This window comes from Solea senegalensis, linkage group LG3 (assembly GCF_019176455.1).
Source record: "Solea senegalensis isolate Sse05_10M linkage group LG3, IFAPA_SoseM_1, whole genome shotgun sequence".
In the NCBI taxonomy this organism is placed as follows: domain Eukaryota; kingdom Metazoa; phylum Chordata; class Actinopteri; order Pleuronectiformes; family Soleidae; genus Solea; species Solea senegalensis.
In genome coordinates, this window is record NC_058023.1 from 4216799 (window position 1) to 4240750 (window position 23952).

The following is a 23952-nucleotide window of genomic DNA, read 5'->3' on the forward strand; positions in this document are numbered from 1 at the left end:
GGTGTGAAAAACATCTAATTTTACAACTGATAAAAAAAATCAAATAATCACTATTAACAATCAAAGGTTTTTTAAAATGTTTATCTTGAATAAAAAAAACAGAACCAACTGAACACCATAGTTTTGTGTCTTTTTTTGGATTATTCAAATTTAATTTCTTGCTCTGGATTTTACAAAAGCTTTTATTGTGAAAGCAAACAGGAAAATGAAATCTCTTCAACTGAGAGAAAATTAGTCACAACTTCTCTGCCGATCAATCATTTGATTTGTTGGTCATCTGACAGAAAAGATGACACAGTGAAGCCATAGCTAATAAATTCTCTATATTTTTGGGAGAAAAAACAAACAAACAAATAAAATACAACTTATTTGAAAAGACGGACGTGGACACACATCACTTCCTCTCCAGTGTCCAATTTTTACTTGATGAGCCCGTGCTGACCGATCACATTCCTCAGAAAACCCTGCTGACCAATCATTTTCTCCTCTGCTGTGTGATGTCATCAAAGAGTCACCTGTTTGGCCAATCGGCTGCAAGCTTACAGTCAAAAATGTAAGAGAGGTGTCATCGCGCATCCACCAGTTTGAACCTGCTGTCGTGGAAACAAGAGCATGAGCTACCTTGAGGGAAAAGACACATCACTTCCGGTTGTGTGACATCACTTCCTCTGGGCATGGCCTTTGTGGAACAGGTAGATCGGTCGCTGGTTACCTGGCACACACACACCTGAGTAAAAAAAAACAAACAAGACCGATGACCTCATTTCCCATCATGCTCAGCTGCTTTCAGCTTAATCCAGTGTTTAAAGCCGTCGTTTTATTTTATTGAAAGTACATTTAATTTCTCATTGAACCACACTACCCCCTTAAGGCCAAACACAAACATACATGTTTATCTCACTGAAAACAAAACCCCGTAGAATTATGCTTTAGTGTGGACATAGAAAGTAGCACTGAACCACACTGCCCCCTAAAGGCCAAACACAAATGTACATGTTAATGAACTGAACTGTACCTGTGCAAGTGAGTAGTCTGTACGAGGTGAAGCCCACAGTGTTCGTCAGGAAGCAGGTGAACTGTTCAGGTCTCAGCCGCACGTTCCTGTAGTTACGATATGTTTGCTCCTAGGAAACACCATAGCCAGTTTTAGTGTGCACGAACAAAAAGTGAGACTGAAAACTTGAAAACTGTGGTTTAAATGTTGGTGAAGCCTTTGATTTTGTTGTGTTCTTGTGTGAATGTGGGGAACATTTTATTTTGAAAACAGTAGGATTATATTCAAGTGTGGACATAGAAAAAAGCCTTTAATTTTGAAAACTGCGGAGTTGTTTTAGTGTGGATGTAGAGAAAACTCGGAAAGCTGCAGGGTGGTGTTTTTTGTGTGGACGAATGAAAACTGAGACTTAAATTTGAACAGTAAGTTAGACTTTTATTTTGAAAACTGCGGGGTTACATTACCGACGCCCTCTTGCTGTGGCTGTAGCTGCTCCATGGCTGCGGCTCCAGGATGAATATTCCGCCCAGAGACAGACTCTGATAGGCACGCTTGAATAGTCTGACCACACCCCCATCACCTGACTGCAGCTGTATCCATTTGGTCACACCCAGACACATGATGACGTCATACTGGCCCCGCCCTGTCCAGGCCTCCTTCTCTGACACGTAGTCCCCCTGTGGGAGGAGTCACAGTTGTGATGTTATCAACCTAAATTACTGTGTATTATTCCGACCAAAGCTGACTGATCGTTGATCAACTAACCTGTAAGAAGGTGATGTTGTTGGGGAACCTGGAGGAGGAGGTGGGGGGAGGGACAAGGGGAGGAGCTGAGAGAGGACCCCGACTCACTCTGAATGACAGCGGGAAGGAGAGGAGAGAGAGTGCCCCCTGGAACACCTCCATCAACTCCTCTTCCTCGTCATTCTTCTCCTTCCCCTTCTCTTCTTCCCCTTTCCTCCTCCTCATTTTCCTCTCCTCCACCACCAGGTCATGTGACAGGAAGTGCCTGACATTCTGCTTTGCGGTGTGGACCAATCGCTCATCCAGCTCCACTCCCAGGATGTGGGCGGGGTCAAATTTCCGAGCGATACTAATCGTCATGTGACCGGCACCACAGCCCACCTCCAGCACCCTCTTGTCTCTGAACCAATCGGCTTCCAGGAGATGGTGACGCGGGTCCTCCTCCACACCCACCCGCCCCTCCCAATTGTCACCATAGAAACCATGGTAGCCGTAGTAACGGTTGTGGTTGCCATACTGGTACCGGTGTCTGTCCTTCTTCCTCTCTGGAGGCTGAGTGGACGGCTGAGATCCTCCACACCTGCAGGCAGCAGCATAGAAATCATGTCATCCGATCAGATTACAGCGTTTTAGTTCACTTCCTGTGTAACACTCACCTGCCAGCTTTGGCTCCTCCCACTAGTGGCGTCTGGAATTTGGTTGATTGAGCCGCAGTCGCTACGGTGACAGTGTTGGCAGCACCATCTCCCAACTTCACGGAGGTGGTGCGTCGCCGTCTCCGCTGGCGACCATCACCCTGGTTACTAGATTTGTGGGCGGATCCCGGCAGCGGATGCGTGTGTCTCCTTGGAAGAGCGGGGGGTGGAACCAAGTCATCTCGACATGTGATAGCCGTGTTGAGCTCGCAGGGAAGAGGAGATGCAGCTGCACTGCCCTCCCTGGTCAACAGAGGAACTGCAATCATAAAATATCATTGTACAGATGTTGACACAATTATTTTCTTGATTAATCCAGTACTCTTTTATTCACGCTGGAGATTAGAAAACGTTCACATTCAGGGATGACGTAATGCAGAATATAAATTTAGAAGTCACCAGGAAAACTGCCCTCTGGAGTAAAATACCAAATATAAAAATGTGTTGCTTTTTTATTTTTTTTAGCTACGTGTTATTGTAGCACCGACAGTGGTGAACAGTGGTACTGCAGGCAACATGGGCCACAGTGTGATGAAACTCACCTGTCAGTGGAGCTGTGGAGGGAAACAGTCGTGCAGGTATCACCTCCCTCTCCCCCTCACCACCACCACCACCACCTCCTCCTCCTCCTCCTCCTCCTCCTCCTCCACCATGGTGTCTGTTCCTGTGTCTCCTCCTGGACTTCACAGGGGACAGCAGGACTCCCCCTTCCACCTCCCCGTCCCCCCCGCCTCCCTTCAGGTTAAGGGGGTCGGTGATGTCACGTGGAACTAGAATCTCTACGGGGTCTCGGCCCCGTGATGGCAGGGGTGAGCACTTTGGTGTCTCCTGATTGGTTGCTCTGAGGAAGAAGAGGGGAGGGGTTTCACATTTTATGAATTTAAAATGACAGCAGTAACAAGAACAATTTAACATTAGTTTAACCTTTAACGACAGATTACTAACATCTAAACACAGTTTGAGTCAAGTTTAATAACATTTATTAACGTAAATAAGGATTAAAAACAGTTGTTATAATTAGATAGATTATTAATCGTTAACTAACGTTTATTAATAACATTCTGAACATTCATTAACAGTTTAATCTTCTACATTGCAGAGATGAGTTCAATATGACAGTAGCCACACGGATTCTGATGCATTCTGACACGTTCTATTGTTTTCTTACACATGACAAATGATGCCACTACATAGTAACACAGATACGAACATGTTCTTGTTCTTCACATTCTGTTCTGTTCTAGCAGGTTCAAACATGCTCTAATACAAAGTATAACATATTATACCATGTGCTATCATGTTCTAAGACAGACTCCAACATGGTGCAACACGTTCCATCAAGTAACACAGCATGTCAAAACATGTTCAGGCATGTTCTATTACATATTCTAACATGTTGCAACACGTTCTATTGGGTTCTGTCACAGATTATATGATGTTCTATAACAGATTATAACTTGTTGCAATATGTTCTGAGTTCTACCACAAATTATATTGTGTTCACAGAGTTGTCATTCAGTCACCACAGTCTCACCTGTTGACTTCTTCGTCCAGCAGCGAGTTCAGGTTCAGCGGGTCGAAGATGTTCCCGCCCAACAGGAAGTGACTCGGGAGCCTTGGCTCTGACTGGCTGTCACTGTTGGTGCGGCGGCGACGCTTAGCCGGCCCCTTAAAACCTGGGCCCATGGAGTAACGCCTCTTTGCGATTCGCTGTGTCTGGGGCGGGGGCTGCGTGTTGTTGGGTGGCTGAAGGCCATTATTAGGACAGAGGGGGCGGACCTTAGCCAGCTGTGGCTGCTCCGATAAGTTCATGTTAACGGGGAAGGCGGGGCTGACTTTGACTGGTGCCTCATGAGAAAGGACAGTCTCCTTGTCTAACGACATCATCTTCCACCTTTCAGCCAATGACAGTAATCTACACAGAGAGAAGGGGGAGGGGTTAATTTGACAGACAATCAGCTCCTCAAAGAAAACTTCTTATCAATTTTCTGATCAATCAATATATTGTTGGGTTATAATGTGTTTACAAAACACAGGCTTTCTTTTCACCATGAAACAAAAAAATATTAATAAATTATTAATAAGTGCTCATGTAAACATTGCTGTGGGGTCAGAGGTCACAACGTTATTATCATTATTACTGATTTAATAGTGGTTAATGAATATATAAATCAGTCACACTCACCGTCCTACTTGCTCCAGTCACTTGTTGTCGTCCTGTAACCACGCCCCGTTTGCAATATAATCACACTCTCACTCCAAGTGTGTGTTTGTGACACAAATAGGTCTGTGTATGTATGTGTACGTGACTCCACCCCCCATACCCCCCACACTTAAAGATACATCCTAACTCCGCCCCGGCGGCTGACTCCACCAACCACGGAGCGCGCTCATGAATAATTCAAACAGTGAGAAACTAGCAGGTAAACAGTTAGCCACTCCAGTTAGCAACCACCAGTAGACTGGCAGGAAGCAACTAGCATGAAGCTAACACACAAACACCCGCAAAGACAAACAGCTACCAAAACCCGCGCGCAAAACCAGCAATGCGTGTGAATTCAGGCCCCCCCGCGAGCTGTCCGTGCACGCGCGTGCATGTGGCAGAGTGTGTACGTGTGTGCAGGAAAACGGCCAGGCACATAAGTTTGTACATAAAGTGTGCTGCGCTAGCTGCTAACTGATAGCTCACGAGCCCAGGCCCACACATTTATACAGCAGCTGCAAGGATGACGTGAGCGACTGTGTAGTCGACCAATCAACTGCCAAATTAAGCTCCGGCCTCTCCCGCATGACGGCCAATGAGACCCGAGACACGCTGTGATTGGCCGCAGCTCGAGGAGGTGGGAGAAGGGGGTCCGGGCAGAGAGGGCTTCCTCAGCGGTGCCTGAGTGCAAACACGAACACGACCGTATAACCGACGACTTTAACCGATTGAACTGTTGAAAAAAAAAAGAATATATATATATATTTAAACCACAAAACAACAACCAAAACAAAAAATAGTCTGTTCGACAAACAGTTGATAAACAAAGTTTGACATTTAGCCTCTAGCTCAACATAAACTCCACCGTCCGTCCCCTTCGCTCCTGCACGTTTTAGCCCTGATTTTGGGTACACAGCCGAACACAAACAGCCAGGCTCTTGTTTCCTCCTTTAACACGCTCTAGCCACAGGTCTAATATCACGCTAACACGCCACAGTACTGTTTAGAGCAACTTTAGCGAGTCGTGAACACGTCACAGTTATGACTGATGACAATCAACGCGAGAACGTCGGTCCATCAACAATGTCCCGCGGACGAGTGGAGTCTGACAGACAACACCGAGGGCAAAACGCCGCCTTCCAAAAGTGGGTCATTTACTGAGGGTGTTTTCGCCTTTTACCACAGAGGGGCGCTATGCACATTTAATAAACAAATGCTGCAATTTTACTTAATATGACACTGGTTTAATATGAATTTAATATGTGTTATAGGCTATCGATTTACATTTTTTAGTTTTAAAGTTACAGTTTCAACAGAAAACCGTACCTTTATTGGTCGGCGGGGTGATGGTCAGGTTAGTGAGATACGTAGCATGGTGTTGTACCAGTGCGACAACAACAACATCAAACACAACGCAGCACAACTGACAACAACACAAAGGAGTAGTTCGTTTTTTTTCCTGCTCGGTTTGTGGCTGTTTGTCTCAACAAGGCGTCAAGCTTTGTATAAAAATAACTGCAGGCATTGAAGAAACACCAGTCGCAGGGGAGTGACGCTTTTCTGTCACCCAATCAGCTGACTGTTGTGGGTCTAGCTCCATCCAAACTGTACAGTGCCATTACTCTGGTACCCAAAGTGAAGGGTATTGGAACATTTATTTTGGTACTATTCCTAATGAAAACGCAAAAAAAGACATACCGTACCGTTCTGAACTGAACTGCTACACTCTATGGAAACACACCACTAGTCTCCCTGTGCAGAGAACCATCTTAATCTCTCTTAATCTCACTCACAGCCCGGCCTGTACCATCTACTCTGTGTGTGAGTACATCATACAACTACACGTCAAAATACCTGGACTATCCCTTTAACAGCTCTGCCAATCAAGCTGGGACTGACAGTGACTGGGAGGGGAGGGGCAGGGCCTTCGGTGTTAAGACTTCATTACCCAGCATGCCTTTAGTTTGTATGTATGTGTGTGTAAAATCCCTAAAGAGGATTAATGTGGATCAGAAAGAGACGACATGCCGCTGAAAAGAGACGGTGAGACATTCTTCTACCGTAACATATCTTGTGTGTGTGTGTGTGTGTGTTGTATTGTGTGTGTAAAGGTGAAGCAGTGTGTGTGTGGTGGCCTTCATAACTCTCAGCCTCCTCTTCCTCTGTACTTCGGCTTGTTTACTCTTCCCCTTGTTGTCAGTAAAACGCGTCTTCGGTCGGTCTTTACGCTGAGTCGTCATCCCCCCTGACCTTTGACCTCCGGCTCGTGTGTTTCTGTTGATGTACAGTCAGTAATGACGTTGAGGTGCATGACTTCACACACCTGCTGTGTCACATTAACTATTAGTTACATTACATTAATTAGTGACGTTTAAACTCTTCGTGACTTAGTTTCATACCGTAAATGTTATTGAAATTACAAAAAAAAAACATACTGCTGTCAGTGGCTAGCGCTGCCTGCAGCTCAGTACCTGTCCACCAGAGGGCAGAAGACAGATTTTTATTGATCTCTGAAAGGGGGCGTAACACAAACTCATAGTTGCAAATATCATACTCATAAAATGCCAACACTACTGTTAACTCCTGTAAAAGTCCAGTGGAGGGCAGTAGAGTCATGTGTCATGTCTCTCCTCAGATACTGAACGTGCTCTACAGGTGATGGAGGCCTGTCAGGCCGGAGCTACTGAAGGGGTCAAAGGTCGTGCCGAAAAGCTGCTCAACATCTTTCAGAGTGACCTGTTCCAGGCTCTGCTGGGTAAGGCACACACACACACACACATGCACATACACATATACATATTAAAGGGACATTTCTGGTATTTTGAAGTAGCTGAAAAAAAAAAGAGACTCACCTGACAAAATGAATAGTTGGGTTTCCATTACCCCTTAGAAACGTCCCAAACCGTAATGAACCTCTCAAATATCGCAAAAACATTTTTACGTTTTTTTCATGAGGAGGTTTTTCAGATGTGGTGATATGAAGGTTTATCACAAAGGTCACGTTTTTCCGCATTTACACGCCACCCGCGTCACGGGACATGATGTGGGACCAGTTCAATTCAGGCAAGATGGCGCCATATGTAGTTCACCCGCTGCCGATCTCCGATTTTACGAGAACAATGGGATGTCGAGAGACTTGAATTACGACTCATACATCCTTAAAACACCTTCCAAAGAAACATCTGCAAGTAGTGATTGTACTAGGTCGAAGTTTGCCTCTCTGTGCAAACCGCTCACTCTCCCACACCAAAATCCACAGAGAAAACAAGTGATTTTACATCACAGAACACAGGAGTTGTTGATCCACTGCTGCCTCCATTATTAAGTTATTTTGTGACTCTGGGGTTTGAAACCCTTTGTTCATGTTTAGATAAGCTTCTGCTTAAATGTTCTCTATATTTTGGTGTGGGAGAGTGAGCGGTTACAAACTTCAGTCAGAAAAGACAGTGAGATGGCCAAATAAAGCCATGAACACATACAAGTTATCACAGACTTGAGCATTCTGATTGATTACCATAGTGTGTGTTTGTTAGCGAAACAGACGCAGGCCTGTCTCCACAAACTGGAGGTCTGTGATGATGTCATCAGAGTGATGTCACAGTGATCGCAGTTCAGTGATTGGATGAGATTGTGAGTGTGTGTGTGTGTGTGTGTGTGTGCCCTCAGACATACAGGAGTTCTACGAGCTGACGGTGTGTGAGAACCAGACAGCAGGACAACCCAACACACCTGGACAGGTACACACACACACACACATACACACACACTCACACACACTTCTCTTCCCTCTCTTTCTTTATAATCCACATGGCAACACCCATCACTGTTACCTAGCAACAGCTGCAGCAGCATTGCCGGGGCAACAGCTGCATACCACCATGGCAACAGGAGCCCAGCTCCCCCCCACCCACCCCACCTCCTCCCTCTCTCCTCTCTCTCTGTACCTCTCATTGTCTCTCTATGTCTCTCTTCCTCGCTCAGTCTTTTTGTCATCAACAAGAGTGAGTCAAGGAGTGTGCCCCACCACCACTAAAAAAAAAAACATCTTCTTCTTCTTCTTCTTCTTCTCATCTCTCCTCCTGCACTGCTCGTCTGTCCCTCTCTCTCTCTCTCTCAGCCCTGACAATCATAGGAAGAGGCGAGAGCGAAAGTGAGTGAGAAAGAGAGAGAGAGGATAGACAGATAGACGGACGAGGAGGGGAGGGTGACAAAGAGAGAGAGAGAGAGAGAGAGAGAGAGAGAGATTGAGTATGAGTGTGTGAGTGTGTGTGTGTAGCAATGTGTGTGTGTGTGTGTGTGTGAGTGTGTGTGTGTGTGGATATGGACTGCCTCTGCATTGTCACCACCAAGGTAAGAGCAGACCGCCAGCATGCACACACACTCACACCCACACACACACGCACGCACACTTCTCATTAAAACACAACAGCCAGTGTTGTCATGTGTGTGTTTGCTGCTTTCTGTCATGTTTTCATTCACCATCTCTCTCTCTCTTCTCTTGTGTGTGTGTGTGTGTGTGTGTGCATGTGGTTAGCACGGGCACATTAGCATGTAGCTCAGGCTGCCTCTGGCTTGTTGCTAACGGTTAGTGGAGCTGCCGTAGGGAGCGGGATGTTGAGCTTGGCACGTGTCACGTTTCAAAAACACACATGTGGGTTTTTTTTTCTTTTCCTTTTTTAATTGCGCATCACTTTCTCACTTCAGACGTGAGGACGAGTAGAAACACGACAACGAGCGTGAATCAACAGGTCACATGACATTCAGGTAAAATGCCCCGTCACTTCACTCTGTGTCTGTCAGCCATGACGGAGGCTGCATGGTGGCCCGGGTCACATCCCAACCAGCTGCTTGTTCAAGTTCACTTAGAGTAGCGCCACCACCAGGCCAGAAGATGTTAGCATCTGTGTTCATTGTCACGTGACCTGAGTCACATGGAAACGTTATTACAGGATACAACACAGTCACTATGGTCAAATGTGTACGTCGTTGTTGTTGTCGTGGTAACTGTCTTGTTCCTGTCAATTGACATGGAGGTCATTCTTAAGACGGATAAATGTTATATTGACTGGTTTGAACTGGTTCTAAAACCGCTTTACACCGGTTTGTGTTGATCATCCCAACTCTAAACCAGCCTGAGTTCAGTTAAACCAACGTAAGCAACTGTTTTAAACACACACGTTAGGTTGACTCAGTTTACAGTGTTCAAAGCAGCAAATTCAGACTAGTCTGAAACCCTCTGGTTTAAAATAACATGAAAAGAGAATCTCGTTGAGTAAAAAGAAAGTTTAAATCTGGTTTCAAAGCTGGTCAATGTAAGCAAAAATGGGCTCCAAAAGTACTTCAAAAACATGTTTAATGTAAACAAGGTCAAATCTGATTTAAACTGGTATTCTCCAGTTCTGTGTGAGCACTCTGAGGCCATCTGCATAAAAATCAGATGTTCCTGTCCATTGACATGGAGGTCATTCTTAAGACAAGATAAATGTAACATTAACTGGTTTAAACTGGTTCTTAAACCGCTTTACACCGGTTGGTGTTGATCATCCCGACTCTAAACTAGCCTGAGTTCAGTTAAACCGACGAAAGCAACTGTTCTAAACTGGCCCAACTTTGGACTAGTCTAAACACACAAGTTAGATTGACTCGATTTACAGTGTTCGAAACAGGTACCACAGTCAAATTAGTTAAACTGGTGATGTAAACTAGAATTCAGACTAGTCTGAAACAAATATGGTCTAAACTTTGCCAAAAAATTTGTTTAACATCAACCAGGTCAAATCTGATGCTATTAGCTAGATTGAAACTGATTGAAACTGGTATTCTCCAGACCAGTATGAGCACTCAGAGGCCATCTGTGTAAAAATCATTCTAAATGTGGTCTAAACTGGTCTGGTCCTGTTCTGTTCTGTTCTGGTTCTGCTGTGACTGTGTCTTTTCATCTTGTCCATTATCACAACTGATGGAACTAAAGATAGAAGGAGCTATTTTTGTTTTGACACACGTCATATCTGCCTGTGTGTTTCTAAATACACTGATGATTATTATATCAGGAAATACACCGAACCAGGAATAAAACACCAAGATAACCAGAGCCAAAACACCAGGTTTGGTGTATTTCCTGGTGTTTTATCCCTCGATTGGTATATTTCTTGGTGCAATGTTCATCACTGTATTCTCTCTCTCTCTCTCTCTCTCTCTCTCTCTCTCACACACACACTCTTGCACACTCACTTACAGGTACGTTGTGAGTTGGATCAGAAATAGCTTTTCTATCTTTAGCTCCATCAGTTCCGATAATGGACAAATGAAAAGACACAGTCACAGCAGAACTAGAGCCAGAACATTTAAAACCAGTTTAAACCAGTTGTAATCCAGTCAAGATTATAGTTGGCCAGGATAAGATTAAACATGTCACTGTTTTAGATTTTGGGTTAAAAGCAGTTTATTTAATGAGATTAAGTTTTGTCACAACTCAATTTGGTTTAGATAATTTTATAAACTGGTCACTAATTTAACTACTTAGACAGTTTAGAGTTGTGTGAAGTGGATTTAAACCAGTTCAGATGACCAAAACCGGGACTAAAACGCCAGGTAATAAACCAAACCAGGACTAAAATACCAAGTAATAAACCAAAACCAGAACTAAAACACCAGGTAATAAACCAAACCATGGCTAAAACACCAAGTAATAAACCAAAACCAGACCAAAACACCAGGCAGTAAACCAAACCAGAACAAAACAAAAACCAAACCAGGACTAAAACACCAACTAATAAACCAAAACCAGAACAAAACACCAACTAATAAACCAAAACCAGAACAAAACACCAGGTAATAAACCAAACCAGAACAAAACACCTAAACTAAAACACCTGATAATAATTGGAAAGATGTCCTCACTAAGATATGAAAACAGGTATTGTGTGTGTGTGTGTGTGTGTGTTTCAGGTATTACTCATGTTGTGGGGACCTAAATCTGTATGGGAATAAAAATCAAGTCCCTTTAAAATAAATTAATACATGTTGTAGGGTTAAGGTTAGGTCAGTAGTTAAGGTTATGGTTAGAGTAAGTCTCCATGGAATAAATCAGCGTAACGTCCTCTGAAGTGATGGAAACAAGACCGTGTGTGTGTGTGTTTGTGGACAAATCGTTGTGAAGAAATTACAAACTTTAATCAATCTTTTAAAGGGCTTTTTGAAGGCTGAGACTTGGTTGTCAGATTAGAACTGGGTGTCAGGATAAGGGTTAGTTTAAGGGTTCAGGGAATGCATTGTCTGAGTGTCGTCACTAAGACTGCTGTATAAGAATGTGTGTGTTAGAGATGACGACTTCATTTGACCTCTTAGGCAAAAGGTGAGGTCTCTCTCTCTCTCTGTCACACACACGCACTCACTCCCTTTTCATGAATCAAGATTTGCTCCACCTCCGTCTCATGACGTCAGTTGCCGAGGGAACAGAGGCTCCCGTTCTGTCACTATGGCAACCGCATAACCATCTCTGCCTCCCATTCAACGTGTCTTTGGCTTTAGAGTCACCTTGATTTGTGTGTGTGTGTGTGTCTGTGTGTGGGCGGGTGATGTCATAGTTTGACAGTGTGCTATAAGAGAGAGGGAGAGAGAAATTCCCCTCAACACTGATGACTCAGGTATCACATCTGAAGAGAGCAGCTGATGCTAACAGAATGCTAACAGAGCTGATGCTAACTGTCCTAACTTTAACCTAGCTGATGCTAACAGAACTGGTGCTTCGAGAGCAGGTGCTCTGTAAGCTATTGCTGACAGAGCTGATGCTAAACGACCTAACATTAACAGAGCTGAAGCTTACAGAGCTAATGCTAACAGAGTGGAAGGTGGTGGAGCTGGTGCCATAAGAGCTAATGCTAGTGGACCTGATGCTAACAGAACGGACGGTAACAGAGCAGGTGCTATAAGAGTGAATGCTAGCAGACATTAACAGAGCTAATGCTAACAGAGTGGAAGGTAACAGCTGGTGTCATAAGAGCTAACTTTAGCAGACCTAATGCTAACTTGCTTTAACCTAACTGATGATAACTGAGCTGAAGCTATAGGACTGAATGATAGCGGAGCGGATGCCAATAGAACTGGTGCTATGAGAGCTGATGCCAATAGAGCGGATGCTAACAGAGCTGATTCTAACAGAACTGATGGTAACAGAGCAGGTGCTGAGATGTGAGCTAATGCTAATAATGCTAAGGCTGATACCATAAGAGGGAATGCTAGGAGAGCTGATGCTAACAACCCTGACTTTAACCTAGCTGATAATAAGAGAATTGATGATAACTGAGGTTAAGCTATAAGAGTGCATGCTAGCGGAGCTGATGCCAACAGAGCTGACGTTTCAAGAGTGAATGCTAGCAGAGCTGATGCTAACATAACTGGTGCTGTGAGAGCTAATGCTAACAGAGCCGGTGAAATACAGAGCGTATAGCGACAGAGCTAGTGCTAACGCAGCTAACTGTAACACCGTCTGTGTCTGCAGAAGTATCGCTACCAAGACGATGAGACTCCACCTGTTGACCCCAGCCCTGGTCCCATGACTCTTGGACGCAGCACCGAGCTCAGCCATACACACCTGGACGGATACACACACGCCGCTGCACTCACCGTATGTACACACACACATACACACACACACACACACTCTTGTTAGGACACCACTAGATTCAGGTTTAAAGGGACAGTTGGTGTGGGAGAGTGAGTGGTTTTTCGTTGTGTCCCCACTGTGCTGATTATGTGTCAGGATCCAGGGTCCTTGAGGAGGATCTAAAAAGGTCCTTGAAGAAATACTAGGTTCCTGTAGCAGGAATGGAGGGAGGAGTACTTTTAGAAGTGCTTGATGGGCCTGGAAGGTTCTGGAAGGTCCTGGAAGACACAGGACACATTAACATGTCTCAGTTGAGTTGTAAGTTGTGTGTGTGTGTGTGGTAATGTAACACACACACACTCACACACTGTGTGGGTTGTCAGTGCCCACTCTGTGATGCTGCCTCTGTCTCTCTCTTTTTTTTGCCCCTTCAACAGTCACCATGGCAACGAGGAGAATTCGAAGTGTGTGTGTGTGTGGCGGGGTGCACAGGAATGAGAAGGGGGAGGTGTTGCCATGGCAACAACTTTAGCTGAAATGTTCCTGTGTGTATGTGTTTATTGAAAGCACTCTTTTTGGGCAATTTCAATTCTACTCTCTCTCTCGCTCTCCTTTACGTCCGCCGGCCAAGTGACATCACATAGGGGAGGGGATTCCTTCAGAGAGGGAGAGAGAGGGAAAGAGAGAGCGAGAGAGAGCGAGAGGGAGAGAGGGTGATGTGCAGTGGGGCATTAGGAGGGTCGAGCAGAGAGAGAGAGAGAGAGAGAGAGGAAGAGAGTGAGAGAGAGAGAGCGGAGGAGGCTGACAGTGAAAAACAGCCTCTCTCTCTCTTTCCTCTTATTTCTGAGAATCTGTTGGTTTCTCTCGCTCTTCGTTCAGAGGACTGCCCCCTCCCTCCCTCTCTCTCTCTCTCTCTCTCTCTCTCTCTCTGGATGGCGGGCTGATGTGCGGGCCTGGCTGTGCGCGTGTGCTCGTGCTCGTTAATTATTCATCCTCGGTGTTTACGTAAGAGCCGCAGGAGTGATGTTCGTGTCGGTGTGGTACGCCAAGAAGATGGGACGCAGATTCATCAACAACGTGCGGAAAGCCAAGAGGCACAGGCAGCGCATGATGGTAGGAACCTGCACGTGATTGGTTCTTCACAGGTGGGGTCGGGGTTGGGCTGTGTGTGTGTGTGTGTGTGTGTGGGGGGGGTGATAAGAAGGTGAAGGTTGTGGTTGTGCCCACCCTTCAGGGGATGGGGCTATTAGTAATGCTATGCTAAGTAATTTAGCATAGCTCTACCTAAGAGGGTTACAGTGCGTTCCAGTAGTCGGAAATTTCCGAGTTCAGTGGGCGTTCTTTCAACTGACACACCCCCTCCAGTCAGACCAAAAGCTGGAGCAACCTGAAGTAGGATTCCAAGATGGCTGACGCTCACGCCAAGATATGTGTTTGTGTGCAAAACTTGCTGTTGATAGCCATTGCTGACCTCTGATGAAAATGGAACACACTATTCGCATTGTGGGGATGTGGGAACTCGGACATTTGAGCAAACTCACTTGGATTCCAAGATGGCTAACACTTTTTTCATTAGTGTGTGTATTTGTGTGCAAAACTAGCTGTTGTTAGCCTTTGCTAGCAATGCCAGTTGATATGTTTGCGTCTAGCGTCTGACCTCTGATGAAAATGGAACACACCATTCGCATCATGGGGATGTGGGAACTCGGAAGTTGGAGCAACCTCACTTCGGATTCCAAGATGGCTAACACGTTTTTCATTTGTGTGGGTGTTTGTGTGCAAAACTAGCTGTTGTTAGTCATTGCTAGCAATACTAGGTGATATCTTTGCATCATTAACTGTTGTCCTACCTGGTAGGTTAAGCATTGTTAACTACCTGTAAGAGGTTAGCATGATCTTACCTGTGACATTAGATAGGTGTCGATAATGACTCATCTTACTTTGTAGAGTTAGCATTGTTTACTACCCCAGAGTGTTTTAAATTCTGTCTCCTCAAGAATTCAACTCAATAATTAACTTATCAATCAAAATAAAAATCTTACAACCATAGCTTTAAATATTCATTAATTCTGTTCGTCATTCCTGAAACTCTCTCTCTCTCTGATGCCACCACATTGGATTCAAATTGTCTCAAAATGTTATTGATTGCAAACTCAAATACCTTTGTCCATCTAGCAATTACTTTCAGACATGCATGAAGAGAATGTTTGGCTTAGATCAATTGTTCGAGTTGTAAATGTTACCATTGTTATAAAAGGTTAGCATTGTTGGTATTTTATAACACTTGATTTCCTGTGTCCGTTACTTCTCTTGTTCTTTGTTGGATTTGTTTTACCAAAGAAGTTAGCATTAATGCACCTGAGGACATTAACACTGTTCTACCTGTGATAGTTAGCATTGCTCTTCCTAAGAAGACTATCATTGGTCTGCCTGAGTAGGTTGCATTGTTCTATCTAAGATGGTTAGCATCCGTTTAGCTGAGACGATTAGCATCATTCTACCTGAGATGGTTAGTATTCATCTACCTGAGAAGGTTAGCCTAACTGTGATGGTCAGCATCGTTCTACCTGAGAGGTTTACCCTAACTGTGTTGCTTAGCATTGTCCTACCTGAGAAGGATACACTAACTGTGATGATCAGCATTGTTCAACCTGAGAAGTTTACCCTTGTGCAAGCTGAGATGGTCAGCATTGTTCTACCTAAGAAGATTCTACCTGAGAAGGTTAGCATCAATCTACCTGAGATGGTTATCCTTGTCCAACCTGAGATGGTCGGCACTGTTCTACCTTAGTAGGTTCTACCTGAGATGGTTGCCCTTGTCCAACCTTAGATGGTTAGCATTCTTCTACCTGAGGTTACCCTTGTTCCAGCTGACATGGTTAACATTGTTCTACCTGAGATGGTTAGCATCGTTGTACATGAGAATGTCACTGATGAACAACATAATCTTGTTCAGCTGTTTTTAGCTAACTCAGTCACATAATGTTAGCATGCTGGACATGAAACATAATCACGTTAACATTGGGATTGTTTTCATGCTGGCGTTAGCGTTAGTTCTGAGAGTATGGACACAGAATGCACACTGGATGGCGTTAGCGTAAACGTGGTGTGTTACGACCTTTTTACTCATTATCCCACAATCAGTGTGGTGGAGAGACATAGACTCAGAGAGAGAGAGAGAGAGAGAAAGCTGTCATGGGAAATATAGAGGTTTAATTAATTCAGCGTGAACTGTAACTCACTCTCTCTCTGTCACTGTAACTCTCTCTCCTTGTTATCTAAGTGCTCAAGCTCACTCGCTCACTCTCTCCTACAGATTCTCCACGGTCATGAAGTGAACGTGCTGTTTCACACTTTTTGTTACATTATATTGTATACTGTGATGTGTCCATTTAAATGTCACCTGCAGCTGATCAATACAATCTTTCATCACTGATCAATAATGATCGCATGACGTAAATTATTCACCCTCTGAATTTTTCGAATGCCACTTCGCAGGAAGTGATGTAACAACGTTCTGGTGCTGGGAGAGAGGGAGAGAGAAAGAGAGAGAGAGAGAGAGAGAGAGGTGGTCGCTATAGCTACAGCCACAGTTGCCAAGGTAACCGGGCCCCTTGAGGGCTCAACAGCTGTTACCAAGGAGTTGCTGTGGTGACGAGTGGTCAATGATGCTGATGAGAGAGATTTAACTCTTTGTGTCTGTTTGTTTGTTTGTGTGTTTGTTTGTTTGTGCAGATGAACGGATCAGAGGGAGAACTGGAGTATGAGGAGATCACACTGGAGAGAGTGAGACACACACACACACACAGCTCCACTCTGTTCTATTTTTAGAAACTATTTTTAAAACTCCTCACCGCCCTAACATAAGCCCCGCCCTGCTGACATAAGCCCCGCCCTGCTGACATCACAGAGATATTTTCATGCCTATTTCAGGGAACAATTTAGATGAGATGAGCAGCGTCATGTGACCGCACCTTTATCAAGGTCACATGGCACGGAAGGGTTCATGGTGCAGGTTATTACCCACATCCACCAGAGGGCGGGGCAAACACAGTTAACTACTGGTGAAAGTTAGCATTGTACCAAATGAGAAAGTTAGCATAGTTCTACCTGAGATGATTTGCATCTCTAACCACCAGACAGGATGACAGGATGATACTTAGCATCACCCTGTCTGAAAGTTTAAGCATCGCTAACTACCTTAATTTAACATATAGCATTGTTAACTACTCAAGACAGTAAGCATCATTTTGTATGAGAGGTTTTGCATAGTTCTATCTGAGGTGGCTTGCGTCACTAACTAGCTGGGATACTCAGCATCACTAACCACCTGGGATACTTAGCATCACCCTTAGCATCTGAGAGAGTCAGCTCCATTCTACCATTCTACAGAGCAATGTCATGTGACCAGCATGTGACCTTTATGAAGGTCAGACGGGTTTTGTGTTCTGGCTCAGGTTCTGACTGTGTTCTCCCTGTTCAGGGTAATTCTGGTCTTGGCTTCAGTATCGCTGGAGGAACAGATAACCCACACATTGGGGACGACCCATCGATCTTTATCACCAAGATCATCCCTGGTGGCGCTGCGGCTCAGGATGGACGCCTCAGGTATGTGCACACACAAACACACACATACAGTATATAACATGTAAGGTTAATCTCTCTCTCTCTCTCTCTCTCTCTCCCCGTCCAGGGTGAATGATAGCATAGTATTTGTTAACGAGGCGGACGTGCGTGAGGTCACACACTCTACAGCTGTGGAGGCTCTAAAGGAGGCGGGGCCTGTTGTGAGGCTGTATGTCCTGCGGCGACGCCCACCGAGTGAACGCATCACACAGATCAAGCTGATGAAAGGACCCAAAGGTAGGAAAGGACATAAGGAGAGGAATGGTTTGGTATTTATTTTTTTGTGTTTCCATTAGCAATAATACCAAAATGACCGGCCCCAGCCATACCCTGCCTATTAAGTAAAGGTACTGCTCTTAGTTCTGATCAAAGGCTTTACCATACCATACTGTACCAAATCGAACTGTACCATGATAGAAACACGGCCTATATGAGAGGGAAGGAAAATGAGGAACAGTGTATCTCTGCTGTTCTGTCGACCTCTGGTGGCTGCAATCAATAGTTAATAGGGATAGAACCTCCTGTTCGAACCTCTGTTGTGCTAAACTCTGTGGTTCTGTCCCCCTCCGGTCCAGGTCTGGGATTCAGTATAGCAGGCGGTGTGGGGAACCAGCATGTTCCTGGAGATAACAGTATCTATGTCACCAAGATCATTGAGGGAGGGGCGGCGCACCGTGATGGACGGCTACAGATTGGGGACAAAATCCTGGCGGTAAGCAAACTCTGGTCACAGGTGCCGACCTGGGACAGATTTGCGGGCCTTTTGTTTGACCTGAGCTCTGATCCCGACAGGTGAACCACATGTCTCTGGAGGACGTCCTGCATGAAGACGCCGTGTCGGCTCTGAAAAATACGGACGAGGTCGTCTATCTGAAGGTGGCCACACCCACCTCGCAGTACATCCACCCGGCCGATCGCTACAGTCCCCCTGACCTGACCAGCTGTACGTACACCTGGGATCGCTTAAACACTTGTTATTCTGGGTGACTGGGTAAAATTTGCGTGATGCTAAAGATAATTTGGACTCATCCAAATTAGCATTAGCTTCAGCTCGACCCAAAAAACGTCGACCAGGTTCAAATATTTCATCTTGTGCAAGTGAGTAAATTTGTCTCAACGTGAGTGCCAAGACAAAATTTTGCATTATCGGAGATTCCTAATTCCTAAAGGGAGGACACTTCGTGAGAGGTCATTCTCCAAGGATGTGGGTTAAGAACGCAGCAGATGACCCTCAGGACCCTTAGACCTACAATAAAATGGAGAACTATATACAATAAATTATATACATATGTACCTGATTTTTCTTGAGTAAGATCTTGCTTTTCTGCCCCTTCCTGTATTGTTCCTCTGGCACCATCTTGTGGTCAAACCACTGCTACTGCAGGGGCCGGTTTTATGGCTGATGGTCGAAGAGTCAAGATCGGCTAAGGGTGTCGCTCCTCACTGTTATATGTTTTTGCAGCCTACATGGAGCCGGACTACATGTGTGATTACCCACAAGCCCTCCCTCCTCCATCACCACGACGATACTCACCCATCCCCCGGGGGATGATGGGAGAGGATGACTACTCCCGGGAGCCTCGCAGAGTCTGCGTGCAGCGCGGGTCAACCGGTCTGGGCTTCAACATCGTTGGTGGAGAAGACGGAGAGGGAATCTTCATCTCCTTCATCCTTGCAGGAGGACCGGCGGACCTGAGTGGAGAACTCCGGAAGGGAGACCAGATCCTGAGCGTGAGTCCAGAGACCGTGTCCTGGCAGAGACCAGCTCCTTTTTGATTTGGATGTGTCCTGGTCTTTGTGACAGAGTAACAGCAACACACTGTTTGTTTGTGTCCAGGTGAATGGCGTGGACCTCAGGTATGCGACACACGAGCAGGCCGCTGCAGCTCTGAAGAACGCAGGACAAACTGTTACCATAGTAGCTCAGTACAGACCTGAGGGTGAGTTCCAAACACTGTTTTACACTGTTCATGTAACTGGGATGATGTTGTTAGCGTGGTGATCCTGTTCACAGAGTACAGTCGCTTCGAGGCTAAGATCCACGACCTGAGGGAGCAGATGATGAACAGCACGTCTGGGAGTCTGAGAACCAACCGCAGCGTCTACGTCAGGTAAACAGGGTCCAGGTCCAGGTTTCTGCACCTTAACTGGGTCACCGCGGGTGTTTTTATTTTGAAATGACGCTGAGATCACCTGATACATGACGTCCTCGCTGGTTTTCAGAGCGCTGTTTGACTACGATAAGCAGTGGGACTGCGGCGTCCTCTCGCAGGCGCTGGACTTTAACTTTGGCGACGTCCTTCACGTGATGGACAGCGCCGATGACGAGTGGTGGCAGGCACGGCGGGTCAGCCAGCAGGGGGAGCTAGAGGAGCTGGGATACATCCCGTCCAAACACAGGTGAGACGGGTCAGAATTGTGGCATTATGGCGCGGAATCGCCAACGCTGTCCTCGTGTCTCATCACTTTGTGTATTTCAGGGTGGAGAGGAAGGAGTGGTCAAGGATGAAGAGTAAAGGTGACATGTCCTCTGTCTTTCCTGTGTGTCTGTCTGTCTGTCCTCTGTCTGTCTCGGCCCTCTATTTCCTCTGCCTGTCCATTTGTGTGACTGTCTTTTTCGGGTCTTCCTAGGGCGAGAAGGTTTTGTCCACAGCTACGAACTTATCACTCAGATTGAAGGTCAGTTGTTTAAATAAAAACACCTGGGTCATCATGGCAACATGCTGTGACAAGTCCATGTAAATAACGTTTTTCTCTCTCTCTCTCTCTCTCTCTCTCTCTCTGTCTTCAGTTGACTACGCTCGTCCTGTCATAATTCTGGGGCCGACCAAAGACCGGGTCAACGACGACCTTCTCTCGGAATACCCCGACAAGTTTGGCTCCTGCGTCCCACGTACGTTTCCCGGTAACAAACAAGTAGTCAGCTCCATGACTCCCGCTCACTCTCTCTCTCTCTCTCTCTCTCTCTCTGTGTAGACACGACTCGTCCGCAGAGAGACTACGAGGTCGATGGGCGAGACTACCACTTTGTGTCGTCACGGGAACAGATGGAGCGAGACATCCAGTCGCATCGCTTCATCGAGGCGGGGCAGTACAATAACCACCTGTACGGGACGTCGGTGCAGAGTGTCAGACAGGTGGCCGAGCAGGTGAGACTGGTCGCCATGGCGACGGTAAAAAGGGGTCACCTTGGTTTTGTTGCCATAGTGCTAACACATTTGTCATCTGTTGATCCAGGGGAAGCACTGCATCCTGGACGTTTCGGCCAACGCTATAAGGAGGCTCCAGGCGGCGCAGCTCCACCCCGTCGCCATCTTCATCCGACCACGTTCCCTGGAGAACATCCTGTAAGTCTACAAAGTTATGGCGCTTCAGCAGGATGTTTAACCCAAATAAAGCCACGTTTCCACCTAGTGGGACAGTTCGGTACGGTACGGTATTCATTCATTTTGCATTACAAATAGTACTAGTAATAAGTAACCAGCCCCAGCCGTTCCAATCTTTGGGACCCCTACTTTCGGGTACCAGAGAAACTAGTCATGGTGGCTCCACCCACGACAGTCAGATGATTGGGCCCACAGAAAAACGCCATTCCCCTGCGATCTGCGTAACTATCACATGGAAGTCGGTCAAGGCGAACGCCCGCAGGTATGATTGCAGGCACAGCCCAAACCGTGCCGACTTAGTTCTCAGTCCAATTGCAAGCCTGACCCAGGGTTTTAGCATTCCAAACCAAACCGTACCATGAAGAAAACACGGCGTAACTAAGTGTGTCTGTGTGTGTGTTTGTGTGTGTGTAGGGACCTGAACAAGCGTCTGTCCGAGGATCAGGCACGAAAAGCTATGGACCGCGCCATCAAACTGGAGCAGGATTTCCTCGAGTGTTTCACAGGTAAGAACTTTCTTTGAAAGTAATGGCACGTTCCCCCACAAACACAGGGCTGATGCTAAGCTAACTAACTAACTAAACGCAGACTGGCCTTCATGACAACGTGTCAACGCAAATTTAAATACTTAAGTTTATATTTCAAGTCAAGCGTCAATTGAATTGAACGTAGCTAGGTTAGCATTGGGGCTAATGAACACAAATGTTGTGTGTGTGTGTGTGCAGCCATCGTCCATGGCGACAGCTTCGAGGAGGTCTACCACCAGGTCAAAGCTGTCATCGAAGAGCAGAGCGGCCCCTACATTTGGGTACCTGCACGCGACAGACTCTGATTGGCTGCTGCCGAGCCAAGGGGCGCCTTCTCCATGGAAACCGCCACCAATTTACCCCCACAGCTCAGCCCACCCCTCCCCTCAGCACCTCCTCCTCTGAGGCGGGAATAACCGGGTGGAGAGCAGACGCCGCTTTTAATCTTTTGGTTTTTTTGTCGTTCATTCTTTGGGACGGTGACGCTGATTGGGTGGCTACTGCCGTAGCCATGACAACAAGAAGGGGGTGGAGTGGGGCGCACCTGTCCGTCTGTGTGACAGCTGATCGACTGATTGGTTTTGTGTTGATCAATAATCCTGTATTATCAGTAAATAATGAATCAGACTGTAGAGTTCAGTTGGTATTGAAGTATTTATATTCACTTATTTATTAATTAATTTATCTATTTATTGATCGATTGATTGGCTGAGTTATGTGACGTGAAGACCGGTGAGTGAGTGTGTGTGTGTGAGCGTGTGTGTGTGCGTGTGTTAGTGTTGTGTACATAAAGACTTGTGTGACTGTAAATAAAACGATGGGGCTCAAACACACAGTCTATTCAGGGCTTATTAAATACCCACAATCCTCCTGTGGTCCTGCTGGACTTCATCTCCCACAATTCCTCTCTGCCTGGACTACAACACCAACAATTGCCACTGTGCTGCAGTGGACGGCACAGACACGTTTTTAAAATTTTAAGACTGTGGACTACGTTTCCCATAGTTCCCGGCTGCTAAGACATATCTTCAGCACACCGAGGGACTACATTACCCAAAAGTCTCAGCTCTCCAGGCCATCATTCTGGAACACAGTACTCACGATTACCTGCTGCTAAACAGGACACACACTAAGGGTGGAACTTAAGGGTCATGAGGCAGGGCACACTCACCACTGGCCCCGCCCTCACTTACCCACAGTGCTTGGGGAGACTCTGGTGACCATGGCAACTGGGACTGAGGATGGATTCAAATTGCTCTTGAACTTGTTCCTGAAGGTTCCAGGTTTTTAGACCGAAAATCAGGGTCATGTGACACACAGAGGAGGCTGTTGCCATGACGACTTGTAATTTAAAATTAATTAGTTATAAATGAAAATGACTATTGAAATATTGAAATAAATAAATTCAATATAAAATCTGAACTGAGTGTGATGATGCAGGTTGAATTAAACTCAGGTTTAATATTGATGACTTGGAAACGGGTATAAGTAAATATGCATACTGTTTTTTTTTTATTGGGCGAGGCGTCCACACGGCGACACAGTGCCTCTACTGAGTGTGTGTGTGCCCGACTCTCCGCCCCCAAATAAATACAGTTAGGTGGATCTCACTCATGCGACAGAATTGCGCATTCTCGCAAAATATTTAGAAAGTCGCTAGATTTGGCGCTTTTGAAAAATTAAAAAAAAGTCTCCGGGCGTCTGTAAAGTCGCTAGATATGCACACGGAAACGGCACGAAACGTAAACTTAAATAAACAGACATTATTTCCCTTTCTTTCCCCTTGCTAAGTTAATTCTGAGCCCGTTTCTGTTATCATAGCTAATGTTTACAACGTCTTCTTCTCTGTTTTTTGGTGTAGCGTTACAGCACAACTGTACAGTGATAGCATTTACTGTGTGGACGGAGGTATTTCCTGAAACGATGCCATTGGATCTGTACGCAAAGAGCATGTTGGGTCCGTGTGGACAGCGCATGTGCAAATTGAATCCCCGCCCCACCGGTAGGTGGAGTAACGAACCTTGCTCACCAAGCAGAAAAACCAGTTCGACAATGAAGAATTAGTCATGCCAAGGATAGTCATCCGAGCCTCGACCTGCGACCCTCGAGCCGGCTGACACCCCGACTCCCCTGCCCGACGGACCTTTCAGCTGTGAGCCGCTCGACCCAGAC

At 45.8% G+C, this 23952-nt stretch overlaps 2 protein-coding genes across 3 annotated transcripts; one reads left to right on the top strand and one right to left on the bottom strand.

Moving 5' to 3' along the window:
* Positions 1–121: 121 nt before the first annotated feature.
* LOC122767318 (7SK snRNA methylphosphate capping enzyme-like) lies at positions 122–5790 on the bottom strand. The gene is made up of 9 exons (XM_044022775.1): positions 4619–5790; positions 3968–4348; positions 2976–3274; positions 2395–2692; positions 1760–2318; positions 1459–1671; positions 1016–1124; positions 622–727; positions 122–538 (listed from the first exon to the last, which is right to left on the bottom strand). The coding sequence occupies exons 2-8, from the start codon at positions 4318–4320 to the stop codon at positions 660–662; spliced, it is 1899 nt and encodes a 632-aa protein (XP_043878710.1). The 5' UTR covers positions 4321–4348; positions 4619–5790; the 3' UTR covers positions 122–538; positions 622–659.
* Positions 5791–6625: 835 nt separating this feature from the next.
* dlg4b (discs, large homolog 4b (Drosophila)) lies at positions 6626–22620 on the top strand. 2 transcript variants are annotated; one of them, XM_044021963.1, is made up of 20 exons: positions 6626–6679; positions 7272–7391; positions 8303–8373; positions 13137–13262; positions 16977–17027; positions 17725–17849; positions 17935–18104; positions 18443–18579; positions 18660–18810; positions 19330–19598; positions 19705–19807; positions 19882–19978; positions 20091–20267; positions 20348–20385; positions 20499–20546; positions 20659–20760; positions 20844–21016; positions 21105–21214; positions 21668–21759; positions 21979–22620. In XM_044021963.1, the coding sequence occupies exons 1-20, from the start codon at positions 6661–6663 to the stop codon at positions 22083–22085; spliced, it is 2286 nt and encodes a 761-aa protein (XP_043877898.1). In that variant the 5' UTR covers positions 6626–6660; the 3' UTR covers positions 22086–22620. The 2 variants fall into 2 exon arrangements, with proteins under 2 accessions (XP_043877898.1, XP_043877899.1); XM_044021964.1 differs by lacking the exons at positions 6626–6679; positions 7272–7391; positions 8303–8373; positions 13137–13262 and adding an exon at positions 14028–14354.
* The last annotated feature ends 1332 nt before the right edge of the window (positions 22621–23952 follow it).

Coding starts and splice junctions, on each gene's coding strand:
- LOC122767318 (XM_044022775.1), bottom strand. CDS start 4,320: ATGATGTCGTTAGACAAGGAGACTGTCCTTTCTCATGAGGCACCAGTC. Junction 3,275..3,967: donor CTGGACGAAGAAGTCAACAG/GTGAGACTGTGG, acceptor CTTCTTCCTCAG/AGCAACCAATCAGGAGACAC. Junction 728..1,015: donor CAGACTACTCACTTGCACAG/GTACAGTTCAGT, acceptor TTTTTTACTCAG/GTGTGTGTGTGCCAGGTAAC.
- dlg4b (XM_044021963.1), top strand. Junction 17,028..17,724: donor AGGAGATCACACTGGAGAGA/GTGAGACACACA, acceptor CTCCCTGTTCAG/GGTAATTCTGGTCTTGGCTT. Junction 20,547..20,658: donor ACTTATCACTCAGATTGAAG/GTCAGTTGTTTA, acceptor CTCTGTCTTCAG/TTGACTACGCTCGTCCTGTC.